Below are 14,319 nucleotides of genomic sequence, written 5' to 3'. Positions count from 1 at the left end.
CTTGAGAACGAGGAGAGCAGCACAGGCATGAAAACTACAGAGTCCACCAGCTACTGACCTTCTGAGATGAAGGAAAACGCCCCTGGGGAAGCTCCATGAAGCGAGAAGCCTGGAGAGGAAGCTAGCAGATGTCGCCAAGTTCACCATGCGCCTTTCCAGTTGAGAGAGGAACGCTGAACGTCATCGGCCTTTCTTGAATGAAGGTAACCTTTTGTTGGTGACTTAATTTGGACATTTCTATAGATTTGCTTTCATTGGGACACTCTCAGCCTTAGAACTGTAAACTTGCAACTTTAATACATTCCCCTTTTTAAAAGACTTTCCGTTTCTGCTATATCGCATTCCAGCAGCTGGCAAACTAGGACACAAGCATTGTGGCTACTTCTAGACTCAGCCCTGAACTGCGTCCTCACGGTTGAGTGGCCTCAGCTGAGCCCTTGGTTATGGTCACCGGGTGGGATTCCAGGGGCAAAGGGTCTCCCCACCTTCAGACGCTCCGCCACCAGCCACCGCCAACCTTCCTGGGCTGGATTCACATCAAAACAGGCAGCTGAAATCTTTCCTTATTGTAAATTCTCTCTTTCAGGCCTGCTGTTCTCTGTAATTCATACATTTTCAGTTCTAGTCTCCCCAATTACAGCCCCAAATGGACTCCCTGTGGCTCAGAGGGCTGCCCATCACACAGGCTGGTGGGCAACTGCCCCCTGCTTTCTGCCAGCTGCACAGCAATCTAATATCCAATTAAAACTTCACTGGCAAAGCCATACTTGCTTGCTTTGTAGCTTGCTTGAAGTCTGAGTAAATTATGTCCATTGCTTTACCCAGTGGGTTCATTGTCACCGATGCAAAGAAATTAATCCTGCTGGTTAAGCCTGACAGCTTTTCTGTAAATCTATCTCAATCCAATTTGCATGTTTCTAAGTGCTCTAACATAATCCCTGTTCAAATATCAGCTTCCCTTCCAAATAAGTATATGGGCTTAAAGGTATGTGGTTATCAGTTTAATTCCTGAATTTAAAAACACACAGATAGAGATGACTTGCTCCCTCCATAAGCCATTTACCTGTAGGTTTTTTTTTTAAAGAAGAAAATATAAACCTGTCACACGTGATTTGTCACCCCTTCTGAAATATTTTATTTCCCCTTTCTCTTTGCAATTTCCAAATTATATTTTCTTAAGCCCTCTAAAATAGAGCCTAAAATATTTGTCTACTATTTGTGCTGTCATCAATTATGAATTTTCTGCCTCCAAGATATACTGCTGTTTCCTGATTGTTTTCTTTGGTCTTTCACAAAAGAATCCTTTTGTTCCTCAGCGAATTTGCTCAGCTGACACCAAGACCTGTCAACACACTCGGAGGCTCACCCTTCCTCTCTTATAATGAGCCTGCTGACATCTCCACACCCCGTGGACACTCCTCCCACAGCTCGGGGGCTCAGCCACATCCTGTTCTTCAGATTTATGGGACATGGTTATGGTTTGAGAGGAAGTTTTAGGTTTGTTCTCATTATAATCTGTAGTTGAAACCCATCTCGTATCATCCCAATACTAAACACAGGAAATATATTTCTATGGAAAAAAGTTTGACAAAAAGAATTCCAGGCTTCTGTATTTGCCAGTGTAAGAGTTGTCAATGTTTATATTGTAAATCAAGGGATCATAAGATCCTAAAACACTTTCTGAATCATACTGATGTAAAAGTTAATTTTTCTTCTTCAGTATTAAGTACTTTTTCTTGTGTTGCATTTTTGAATTATTGAAACAGCTAATCCCCAAATGATACAGCTGGTAGCTTTCAATTAACTAAAAAATTTCATTTCCTGGTGTATAACCGATTCCCTCTAGTACTTGTTTCTACTCATTTTTTGTTGTTTTTATAGACAGGCGGAACTAAGAATCCAAACAAAATACTATTACCATTACTGCATGAAAACAAGACGGCTTGTGAAAAGGTGGTCAGACTGGGTGTTCTATTTAACATTCCACTGAACACACGGTTTGTAAAAATGCAAAATTGGGCTGAAATTTTCTCCAAAGACCCCTTTCCCTCTTGTAAAAGTTGACCTGATTATATAAAACCCTGCCAGAGAATTCTAGAGGGGCTGTATCCATCCAGAGGGCTTCTGTCCATCCAGAGGGCCTGCACGTCCATCCAGAGGACCTCTGTCCATCCAGAGGGCCTGTGTGTCCATCCAGAGGGCCTCTGCGTCCATCCAGAGGGCCTGCGCGTCCATCCAGAGGGCCTCTGTCCATCCAGAGGGCCTGCGCGTCCATCCAGAGGGCCTCTGCGTCCATCCAGAGGGCCTGCGCGTCCATCCAGAGGGCCTCTGTCCATCCAGAGGGCCTGCGCGTCCATCCAGAGGGCCTCTGCGTCCATCCAGAGGGCCTCTGTCCATCCAGAGGGCCTGTGTGTCCATCCAGAGGGCCTCTGTCCATCCAGAGGGCCTGCGCGTCCATCCAGAGGGCCTGCGTGTCCATCTAGAGGGCCTCTGCGTCCATCCAGAGGGCCTGCGCGTCCATCCAGAGGGCCTCTGTCCATCCAGAGGGCCTGCGCGTCCATCCAGAGGGCCTCTGCGTCCATCCAGAGGGCCTGCGCGTCCATCCAGAGGGCCTCTGCGTCCATCCAGAGGGCCTGCGCGTCCATCCAGAGGGCCTCTGTCCATCCAGAGGGCCTGTGCGTCCATCCAGAGGGCCTGCGTGTCCATCCAGAGGGCCTCTGTCCATCCAGAGGGCCTGCGCGTCCATCCAGAGGGCCTCTGTCCATCCAGAGGGCCTGCGCGTCCATCCAGAGGGCCTCTGTCCATCCAGAGGGCCTGCGCGTCCATCCAGAGGTCCTGCGCGTCCATCCAGAGGGCCTGCGTGTCCATCCAGAGGGCCTCTGTCCATCCAGAGGGCCTGTGCGTCCATCCAGAGGGCCTGCGTGTCCATCCAGAGGGCCTCTGTCCATCCAGAGGGCCTGCGCGTCCATCCAGAGGGCCTCTGTCCATCCAGAGGGCCTGCGCGTCCATCCAGAGGGCCTCTGCGTCCATCCAGAGGGCCTGCGCGTCCATCCAGAGGGCCTGTGCGTCCATCCAGAGGGCCTGCGCGTCCATCCAGAGGGCCTCTGTCCATCCAGAGGGCCTGCGCGTCCATCCAGAGGGCCTGTGCGTCCATCCAGAGGGCCTGCGCGTCCATCCAGAGGGCCTCTGTCCATCCAGAGGGCCTGCGCATCCATCCAGAGGGCCTCTGTCCATCCAGAGGGCCTGCGTGTCCATCCAGAGGGCCTGCGCGTCCATCCAGAGGGCCTGCGCGTCCATCCAGAGGGCCTGCGCGTCCATCCAGAGGGCCTGCGCGTCCATCCAGAGGGCCTGCGCGTCCATCCAGAGGGCCTCTGTCCATCCAGAGGGCCTCTGCGTCCATCCAGAGGGCCTGCGTGTCCATCCAAAGAGGGCCTCTGTCCATCCAGAGGGCCTCTGTCCAACCAGAGGGCCTGCGCGTCCATCCAGAGGGCCTGTGCGTCCATCCAGAGGGCCTCTGTCCATCCAGAGGGCCTCTGTCCATCCAGAGGGCCTGTGCGTCCATCCAGAGGGCCTGCGTGTCCATCCAGAGAGCCTCTGTCCATCCAGAGGGCCTGCGCGTCCATCCAGAGGGCCTGCGTGTCCATCCAGAGAGCCTCTGTCCATCCAGAGGGCCTGCATGTCCATCCAGAGGGCCTGCGCGTCCATCCAGAGGGCCTGCGTGTCCATCCAGAGGGCCTCTGTCCATCCAGAGGGCCTGCGCGTCCATCCAGAGGGCCTGTGCGTCCATCCAGAGGGCCTGCGTGTCCATCCAGAGAGCCTCTGTCCATCCAGAGGGCCTGCGCGTCCATCCAGAGGGCCTGCGTGTCCATCCAGAGGGCCTCTGTCCATCCAGAGGGCCTGCGCGTCCATCCAGAGGGCCTGTGCGTCCATCCAGAGGGCCTCTGTCCATCCAGAGGGCCTCTGTCCATCCAGAGGGCCTGCGCGTCCATCCAGAGGGCCTGCGTGTCCATCCAGAGAGCCTCTGTCCATCCAGAGGGCCTGCGCGTCCATCCAGAGGGCCTGCGTGTCCATCCAGAGGGCCTCTGTCCATCCAGAGGGCCTGCGCCCATCTGCCCCATCACCAAGTCCTCCGAGCTGCCCATCTCATGAGGCCCCTCTCTCCCTGAGAAGCCATCCTGGCCGTGTTAGAGATTTTCCTTCTCACGTGCTTCAGCAGCAGAAATGGGCTCCTCTAAGAGGAAGGGGCTGGAATACAGAAGCCACGGGGAGGGGACCTGTGGCCACTGGAAAGGAATGTGTCATGGGGAGGTGCTGGGTGGAGCCACGGGAGAGTGCAGACAAAGTGAATTCCCTGGAATGTCACACAAACACACGGGCAACAGAGAAAAGGGCGTGAAAGGAAAACTGCAGACCAGCGCCAGAGGGGCTCGGGGGGCAGGGGAGGGAAAGCCTGTGTGATCAAAGAGAGTTAAGATGTAACAGGACCAACGCCCTGGAAGCAGAGTCACGCTGCGGGACAGTGGGGTCTCTCAGACGCAAGGACTAAGTGGATTCAGGACAAAATTTCAAACTGTTACTAAGACCACAACAGAAAAGATTTCAAATCAGCGACAGGAAAAGCCACCAAAAAGGCAACAACCTGCAAGCGAGGACACTGCCCCGTGCATGAGACACAGGTAAGAGATCGGAAGCAGCTCGCAGAGGCCACACAGCAGATGGCACTGCAAACACCTCTGTACTCGCACGCACTGTGCCAGCACAGTCCACTCCTTATCCGCCATGCCTGCAGACAACAGCATCTCATCTTTAGTCCAGGTAGTCCTGGTGGGCGCCCATGTTAGCAGAGGCGTTTTCTCTCGTAACGCTCCCGGGGCCGGGGCCATGGGAAGAGACCTGCCGCTGCGCACGGTCCCTCCCACTCCCGGCCGGGCGCGCGGGCCAGGGCTCGGGGCGCTGCGCGTGGCAGGGCCGACGGGCTGAGCCGCACCCTTCGGGCGCACGGAGAGCGAAAAGGGGCTTCCCGTAGCTGACACAACGCTCGGGCCTCTTCACAGCCAAGGGGCTGCCGTGAGCCGTCCAGCACAAGGCAAAGGGATAAAGCACGGGAGCGACTGCCGGCGACCGGAGGGAGGCGGGAAGAAAAGGTGGCCGACGTGACCACGCTCCCGGCGACGCGCGCTTCCCTGCGGACCACTGCGGGCGCCTCTCCGCAAATGAGGGGCGAGGAACCGAGGCCCGGAGGGCGCGGGGGTGGAGGCGGGCGGGGAGGCGGGGAGGCGGCGGGCGGGGAGGAGGCCCGCGGCAGCCCAGGGTGGAGACGGAGGCACGGGGGCGCGGGGGGATGGAGGCGGGCGGCAGCCCAGGGTGGAGACGGAGGCACGGGGGGCGCGGGCGCAGGCGCGGGGTGCGGGGGGATGGAGGCGGGCGGCAGCGCGGGGTGGAGACGGCCAGCGCGGCCGGGCTGCCGCGAATTCAGCTCCGGCGTGAGCAGCGCGCACTCGCTCCCGCGGCCCGGCGCGCTCGGGACTCACCTCTCGCAGACAGCCGGCCTGGCCTCGTGGCCGCCGGGCCCCAGGGAAGAGCAGGGCTGGCGCGGCGGCGCGGCGGGGGCAGCGGGCTCCAGGGAGCTGGCCTTGCGGTGGAGGGCGTCGGCGGCCTGCGCCCCTGCGACGGCCCCGTCCCCCGGGCAGGGGCCCGCTCGGCCGTGGCTGCCCGCTGGTGGCTCAGCACCCACGGCTCCCTGCAGGGGCGACTCGCCAGCGCCCAGTTCCACGTCCTGGGTGGGGGACGCCGGAGGGGACGCTCGGGGCTTACGCTTGGTGGACGCTCCAGAAAGCAGCTTCAGCAAGCCCTTTTTTTCTTTCTAGAAAAACAAATCAGCAGAGATGGACGTTACTGCCGCGGTTGTGATCTACAAGCTTCTACCATCCCCATTTCCGATTTGATCTTTTAAAATGATTCCTCTGGATACCTGGCCATCCCTTAAACAGCTACCGACATTTTTTTTGCATGCTGTTGGCCAACGTTTCGCTTCTCTCCCTTCTTCCCTTCTGTTGCACGTTTTTGTTTAGCACATTCTGTTCTAACCTCATTGACGAGGTTAACAAAAAAGATGCCCCAAGTTCACGTCTCAGGTTTGGTGAAATCAGGGGGAGACATTTTAGTCAAGTGAAGACTTCAGATGGTGAATTTTATTTCCTAAATTTCTGCCTGCCCCATCTCTAAGGACTGTCTGAGAGCGAACTGCAGGCTGATTGCAACCTGGGCCGACCAGCCCTTCACTCCACACCTACCATCTGCACAGCCAGGGTCAAGGGTCAAGGCTAAACCAGGGTCAAGGCTAAACTATTTCTAACACGTCAACACCCAGAGTGAATTTAACAAGCCAGTAATAACAAAAATCAAATCATTTCCATTGTGCAAGTACCCCTTGATTAGAGAGCCAAAAACAACTCCACAAAGTTTTTAAGGGAAGTTTTGGCCTATCCATTAACATTTTAATGTCTCTTTTTAGCAAGGAAATGTCTCAGGTTGCCCTCCGGCTCTTAACTCGCTTTCTCTCTTTGCTCTGCCAGGAAAGCCAAATGCACAGCCGCCCCCCAAGCCTCAGTGCTCTTTCTGATGACAAAACAGGCAACAGTTATACCTGAACTGGCTTTACTCCGATGTCAACCACACCGTGAAATGCTCCGAGCATCGTTTGAAAATAAAATGTCAAATACAGAAATAGTTCTATGGAAGACTCGACAGGCACACAGACCACAAGGAGACATAATACTGAGGAACTTTCTTGGGAATATGAGTTAAATCAACTTAGTAAAAATCGCTTGATGAACATAATCTGAATCTATAATAATGCAGCTCCACTAGAAACAGAATGGTAAAACAAGGAGGGAAGAAGTCATTTATTAGATAATGAACAAGAACCTAAGCAAAGTTACCCCACAGGCGCTTTTCACCTGGTGCTGCGCTGAGCACCAGTTACCAGGGCCAGACCCTCCTGGGGGTGGGGGCAGGCTTGGGGGCTGGGAAGGAGCACGGGGGCCAGAGGGAGCAAGGGGGCAGCCATGGGGGCTGTGGAGAGCTTGGGGGTTGGGGGGAGCATGGAGGCTGGGGGAGTACAGGGGCTGGAGGGAGCACGGGGGCTGGGGGGAGCACAGGGTCAGGCTCAGGGCTGGAGGGAGCACGAGGGCTGGGGGGAGCACAGGGTCAGGCTCAGGGCTGGAGGGAGCACAAGGGCTGGAGGGAGCGCAGGGGTAGGCTCAGGGGCTGGGGGAACACAGGGGCTAGAGGGAGCACCAGAGCTGGAGGGAGCACAGGGGCTGGGGGAGTACAGGGGCTGGAGGGAGCACGGGGGCTGGAGGGAGCACGGGGTCAGGCTCAGGGCTGGAGGGAGCACGAGGGCTGGAGGGAGCACAGGGGTAGGCACAGGGGCTGGGGGAGCATGGGGGCTGGAGGGAGCACAGGGGTAGGCTCAGGGGCTGGTGGAGCACGGGGGCAGACTCAACCAGGAATGCCGCAAGCAGAGGCAGCACTTCCAGCACTCGCCGGCTGGAAGACCCCCACATGTCTCTGCAGGGCCCCATCTGCTCACCTGATTTCTGTTCCCTCATCACCCTCATGTTCCTGAGGGACTATGGGGCACCCCACGGATGGCCACCCGGCCCTGGACGCTCTGCTGGAGGGTGGTGGCTGCGCCCCCTCACCTCGGCATCGGACCCGGTGTGGCTGGGTGCCAACACAGCACTGGCTGGGAGGGAGAAGTTCAGCTGGCCCAGGACTAAGGAAACAGGATATCTTGGATTCCCCAAGCCCGTGGGAAGGAAGCTCTTCAGTACACAAAGGCCAGCAAAGCAACCTGACTAAATACCTGCCGAAGGGGCTGCCACACTTCTTTTAGGGAGCCTGGGATCTGGGGGGCCAGAACCTGCACCAAGAAAGGATGACACCCCCCAGCTTAGCCCTAGCAGGCAGCGGTCAGACGCAACCCCCAGCAATTTCCGCCACGGCTTAAGTACGCGACTCCGACGCCACGGCCCGCAGACCCCTCAGTGCTGCAAAACTCGCCCCCGTGCACACAGCCACGCGCACAGCCACGCTCACAGTCGTGCGCACAGCCACGCTCACAGTCGTGCGCACAGCCACGAGCACAGTCGTGATCACAGTCGCTGAGCACAGCTGCGCGCACAGCCACGCTCACAGTCGTGAGCACAGTCGCGCGCACAGCCACGAGCACAGTCGCGCGCATAGCCACGCTCACAGTCGCGTGCACAGCCACGCTCAGTCGTGAGCACAGCCATGCGCACAGCCGTGAGCACAGTCACGCGCACAGTCGTGAGCACAGCCACGCGCACAGTCGTGAGCACAGTCGTGCGCACAGCCACACTCAGTCGTGAGCACAGCCACGAGCACAGTCGCGCACACAGCCACGCTCACAGTCGCGTGCACAGCCACGCTCAGTCGTGAGCACAGCCATGCGCACAGCCATGAGCACAGTCACGCGCAGTCGTGAGCACAGCCACGCGCACAGCCACGAGCACAGTCGTGATCACAGTCGCGAGCACAGTCGTGCGCACAGCCATGCTCACAGTCGTGAGCACAGTCGCGTGCACAGCCACGAGCACAGTCGTGAGCACAGCTGTGCGCACACAGCCACGCTAACAGTTGTGAGCACAGCCGCGCGCACAGCCACGCTCACAGTCGAGCGCACAGCCACGCTCACAGTCGTGCGCACAGCCACGAGCACAGTCGCGCGCAGAGCCACGCTCAGTCGTGAGCACAGCCATGCGCACAGCCATGAGTACAGTCACGCGCACAGTCGTGAGCACAGCCACGCGCAGTCGTGAGCACAGCCACGCGCACAGCCACAGTCGTGAGCACAGCCACGCGCACAGTCGTGAGCACAGTCGCGCGCACAGCCACGCTCACAGTCGCGAGCACAGCCACGAGCACAGTTGCACGCACAGCCACGCTCACAGTCACGTGCACAGCCACGCTCAGTCGTGAGCACAGCCATGCGCACAGCCATGAGCAGTCACGTGCAGTCGTGAGCACAGCCACGCGCACAGTCGTGAGCACAGTTGCGCGCACAGCCACACTCACAGTCGCGAGCACAGCCACGAGCACAGTTGCACGCACAGCCACGCTCACAGTCGCGCGCACAGCTACGAGCACAATCGCGCGCACAGCCACGCTCACAGTCGCGTGCACAGCCATGAGCACAGTCGCGCACACAGCCACGCTGTTGTGAGCACAGCCACGCTCACAGTTGTGAGCACAGCCATGCGCACAGCCACGAGAACAGTCGCGCGCACAGCCACGCTCACAGTCGCGCGCACAGCCACAAGCACAGTCGCGCACACAGCCACGCTCAGTCGTGAGCACAGCCACGCTCACAGTTGTGAGCACAGCCATGCGCACAGCCATGAGCACAGTCGCGCGCACAGCCACGCTCACAGTCACGAGCACAGCCACGAGCACAGTCGTGCGCAGAGCCACGCTCACAGTCGCGTGCACAGCCATGCTCAGTCGTGAGCACAGCCATGCGCACAGCCATGAGTACAGTCACGCGCACAGTCGTGAGCACAGCCATGCGCACAGTCGTGAGCACAGCCATGCGCACAACCACAAGCAGTCGTGAGCACAGCCACGCGCACAGTCGTGAGCAGTCGCGCGCACAGCCACACTCACAGTCGCGAGCACAGCCACGAGCACAGTTGCACGCACAGCCACGCTCACAGTCGCGTGCACAGCCACGCTCAGTCGTGAGCACAGCCATGCGCACAGCCATGAGCACAGTCACGCACAGTCGCGCGCACAGCCACGAGCACAGTCGCGCACACAGCCACGCGCGCCTTCGCACTCAGTTCTGGCCTCTCAGAGAAGCGCCACCAGCCAATGGCGCGCAAGCAACAGCCTGCACAGTCATCACGGAGGAGGAACTGGCTCATCCAAGAAGATGGCGCGCAGTAAGTACAGGCTGTTGTAAGGCCTGCTAAGGGGTGAGTGACCACTATTAGCCTAAGGGGACAGTGCGCAGCACGGGGTGCACTGGCTGGGGTGGAGGCGAGGGTGGGATTTTAACACCGATGAGACGCCACTTTGCTGCAAGGGGCTGTGCTGTTATTATCATCTTCTGATGTTTCTGAACAATGTGCCACTTGAGAGAGATAATTTTGCAAACTCAGACACTTGTGATCTAAGGGCACCTTTTTTCTTTTTTGAAATCCAACAGTGGGAAGAAAACTAAAGATGAATTAACAGAGGCTACTTTTCAGAAGAGCAGATTTTAAAATGTAACAGTAACATAAATGAAAAAGGGGCATCTCTTTTAACAGAAACCTTGACTATTCTCCTTTGGGTTTTCCAAGAAATTATTCTTAGATGAAATCATGCTTTTACAGTCATAATTTTCTCTTCCAAAGATTTAATAATTTAAAGCAGCATCTCACATAAGAAAAAGACTATTTGAGTTGGAAATGGTAATGAGAGAGAGTAATTTCTATGTATAAAAATATAACAGAGGACAGGTACAGTGTGGGAACCATCAAATCAGAGCCCTTCCCAAGCAAAAATATATTTTATTTGAGCATCTCACAATTAACAACATACTCCCCATTAAGTCTTACTCTTTTTTCCTCCCTTTGACCTCGGATGTATAGAGAAGGTGGCAAAAGATAATAGTATTCCTGGTTCACAGGTACTCAATAATCTACGAGGGGCCCCTGTACTCAAAGTCCTTGTTGGTAGGTAAGGAATCACAGACACTTAATTCATGTGACTGCCCAATAATAACCACTCACTCTTTCAACTGAGATTTATTAAGTGTCTGATAAGAGCCAGGCAACTTGCTAAGCTCTGAGAACACAGCAGTGAACGTGACAACAAAAGGTCCACATACTGTAGCAGAGACACCGACACGGCCGCACAGCGTGAGCCCTGCAGGGAAGCAGAGAAGGGAAGAGGGGTGAGCAGGGGTGCTGCTGCACAGGGGCTCTGGGCAGGCGGCCTCCAGGAAGTGCAGGGGTGGGAAGGCCACGTGAGGGCCGAGGGAGAGGGTTCGTTCGGTGCACTGACTGCCCACACCACACCGATAAGGTAGGAACTGGTATTCTTCTCGTGGTCAGAACATCCCTCATCTTTTTTTTTTTTTTTCATTTTAATTGAGACGTCTTCACACAAACATTCTATACATGGAGCCACAATCAGTGGCTCACAATATCATCACATAGTTGTGTATTCATCACCATGATCAATTTTAGAACATTTACATCACTCCAGAAAAATAAAAAGAATAAAACTAATATATACCTTATACCTCACCCCTCCCTTTCACTGACCACTAGTGTTTCCATCTACCCAATTTATTTTATCCTTTGGCCCCCTACTTACTTATTATCCATAGTTTTTACTCTTCTGTCCATACCCTGGATAAAAGGAGCATCAGACACAAGGTTTTCACAATCACACAGTCACACTGTGAAAGCTGTATCATTATACAATCGTCCTCAGGAATCAAGGCTACTGGAACACGGCTCTACATCTTCAGGCACTTCCCTCCATCCAGTCCAGCGCACCATTAACTAAAAAAGGGTGTCTATACAATGCGTAAGAACAACCTCCAGGATGACCTCCCGACTCCGCTTGGAATCCCTCAGCCACTGAGACTTTACTTTGTTCATTTCTCTCCAGAGCGTCCCTCGCGCTGACGCACGTCACGAAGCTCCCTAAGGGAGGACGTGGGACGTGAGCCGAGCCCATGCTCTTCTCTCCAGCCTCTGCGCACAGCCCGCTCCGAGGACCGTCCACCCATGGGGAGGTGGGAGCAGGCGCATCTGCCCGGGGCCCGCAGGGGCTCACCCGCTGAGCTCGGTGCCAGGCCCCACTTCACAGCAACGATGGAATTTCCTTAAGATAATCAAAGGGCAAAGCCCACCAACTCTGGAGCAGACAGTAAAGTAAGAGCTGGAAAGTTAGGAAAATCACGTAGGCACAGAAACCGCTCAGCGGGGACTGAAACTGGACAAGAGCTCAGAACGGAAGAAAATGGAAGCGGCTGGGACCTTCTGCTTGCGGAAATCAAGAGTAACAACGAAGGTCCTCAAATATCCGCTTACTGAAGAAAGCCTCTGGGTGGCTCCTCCAGGGACAGTCGTCAGGGTGCTGGGGTCCGAGGCACCGACGCTGAGAAGCAGAGCCCACCCCGGCGGCCGGGAAACCAGAGGCAGGAAAGGGAAGTGCCTGGGGTAGAAAGGGGCACGCGAGGCGGTTTCTTCTCCACTTTGGAAGCGTGTTAGAACTCGGAGAATTTAAGAACTGCCAATTACATAACTGGTGCTGAAGACAAACATTTTGCTTTCTGGATGAAAGTTTAATATCCTAAAATAAATTTTGGTGTATAGAGAAAGAATGATATATGTACCATAATATCAAAAGAAGTTTTCTCTGAAATCTTCTGCCATGTTTATGTTTCCTGTTTGGATGTCTGGATTTTCCATAACTACTAAATAAACAGGGAACCGTTAAACATTTTTGAAATAAAAAAGCACAACGAAAATACAGACACATGTATCTGAATACCACTTAAGGGCCACGTGTTTCCTGGGGACTAGTTGATCCGAAACAACAGGCTTTCAACTGAGTGTGAAGCCAGACAAATGTCAGGCAAAACTGTTCAACGGACGACTGCAGGAGACACAGGAGGGGTGGATTACAGAAAGGCCAGGATCCTAAATGAGAACTAACGGAGATGTACGGACGCACACCACAGTCTCGGCTGTCTGTTTATCAAAGCACGGTGCACATGCCAAGTCATCCAGTGTGGTCAGCCTAGAGGGAACACAGCCTCTGCAGCTCACTGCGGCCGTGTGAGAGGACTTGCCACCAAAGCGCTGAGAGAAGGAAGAGCCCGACGGGAGAAGAGCTCTACCTGTGCCGTGGGTCCTCTGAAAAGTCACCACCTCTGCGGACACGGGGCCAGCTGGAGCGCACCAGCGGGAAAAGGAGAGGGCACTGGACACCCATCATGAGGCTGCACGGGCTGAAGCAAATGGACGATGTCAAGCACACGAGGCAAGCGAGGCAGAAGCAGTCAGGATGCGGCACCCACCTACGTACCTGCAGGAGGTTTCTACTAAAACCAGAACCTGTGCATTACCTTTCCCCCGACTTGCTGACAATGTAATCCACAGCAAGGTAAGCAAAACTACTTCGGAGTTAATTCTCATCAGCCAGGAGGAAGGCAGTGACAGGATAAGGAGTGGTGGACTCGGAAGAACGCACCCGAAGAGAAGCGGGCTGCAGTCAGATTTGATCTCTAGAGTTTAAAAGAACTGATTTTAGAAGTTTGAAGTAAATATGTGCATGGCCTGAAACTCAAAAGGAAAGACTGCTTCAAGAGGAACGGGAGGGACCTAAAAAAGGAAATTCTAACCACACAATTGCATGATCCCGGCAGATGAAAAAGTGGGGCATCTGGAGGCAGTGAAGTGACCAGGGAGCAACCTACCGGGCTCAAGTTCTGAAGCTCGAGAGAAGGGCCCACAACAGGTTGGCATGACCCATAACAATTCAGGACACCTAAAGATCAGAATAAGCTTAAATGTGCAAAAATGCAGACGACCAAAAGGGCCATTCTGAACTATGTTTGAAGCCAGAAGGACAAGAGAGACACAGAGCTGCTGCGCGGTGTAGATGGTGGCTCACAAAGGGCAAGAAGAGAGAGAAGAGTCACTTTTTAGAACTGATCGGTAGAAAAAACTCGGTAAGAGGAAAAGGGGTGAAGAGATGGGATTTGGAGATCAAATGACTGTCCTGACAGGTTGAACGCATCCCAGGTACAAACAGAACAAACAGCCAAAATGCAACAAATGGTCTCTGAGGGATTCCGGTGAATCTGGGGTGAGTGTCAACTCAACAGGCCAAAGAAGGGCACATGCGGTCCCAATTTTAAACAAAGACCACAATCCACTTTGCAGGCAGTGTGGGAAACATAAGCGCACGTTTATAAACACTTAAGAAAGGAAATGAGACTCCAAGGAGGAGCGCCCGCCTGAGATGCTTGCTAAGAATAATAGCCAAAATGCGGAAACGGTTTGGATGGGAGAATGTGGAAGATATTTAGATTTCAACACGGCATTCTTAAGTTCTCCCCCAGTATCTCTGTGGAAATGAGAAATGTGGGGTAAAAGAAACTGCAGTCATGAGGATTCATGATTGTGTAACTGATGATAATGATGGAATTAATGCGCTCACATCAAAGAGGCAGTATCTGTAATGGACTCGGAACATTAAATGAGGAAGTAGATTTAGGAAGGGAAA

The 14,319-nt window shown here is 54.8% G+C and overlaps 1 protein-coding gene across 1 annotated transcript in view; it reads right to left on the bottom strand.

Moving 5' to 3' along the window:
- Positions 1–14,319, bottom strand: part of SH3RF1 (SH3 domain containing ring finger 1) — a 205,131-nt gene that overhangs the window by 18,454 nt on the left and 172,358 nt on the right. The window contains exon 11 of the mRNA XM_077144597.1: positions 5,532–5,863. Within this exon, the coding sequence (XP_077000712.1) occupies positions 5,532–5,863 (332 nt within the window). The remainder of the gene's footprint in view (positions 1–5,531; positions 5,864–14,319) is intronic.

The sequence above is a fragment of the Tamandua tetradactyla genome, chromosome 26, assembly GCF_023851605.1.
Source record: "Tamandua tetradactyla isolate mTamTet1 chromosome 26, mTamTet1.pri, whole genome shotgun sequence".
In the NCBI taxonomy this organism is placed as follows: Eukaryota; Metazoa; Chordata; class Mammalia; order Pilosa; family Myrmecophagidae; genus Tamandua; species Tamandua tetradactyla.
Note: the sequence above shows the minus strand (reverse complement) of the source record. Positions and strands in the feature narration are given on the sequence as shown.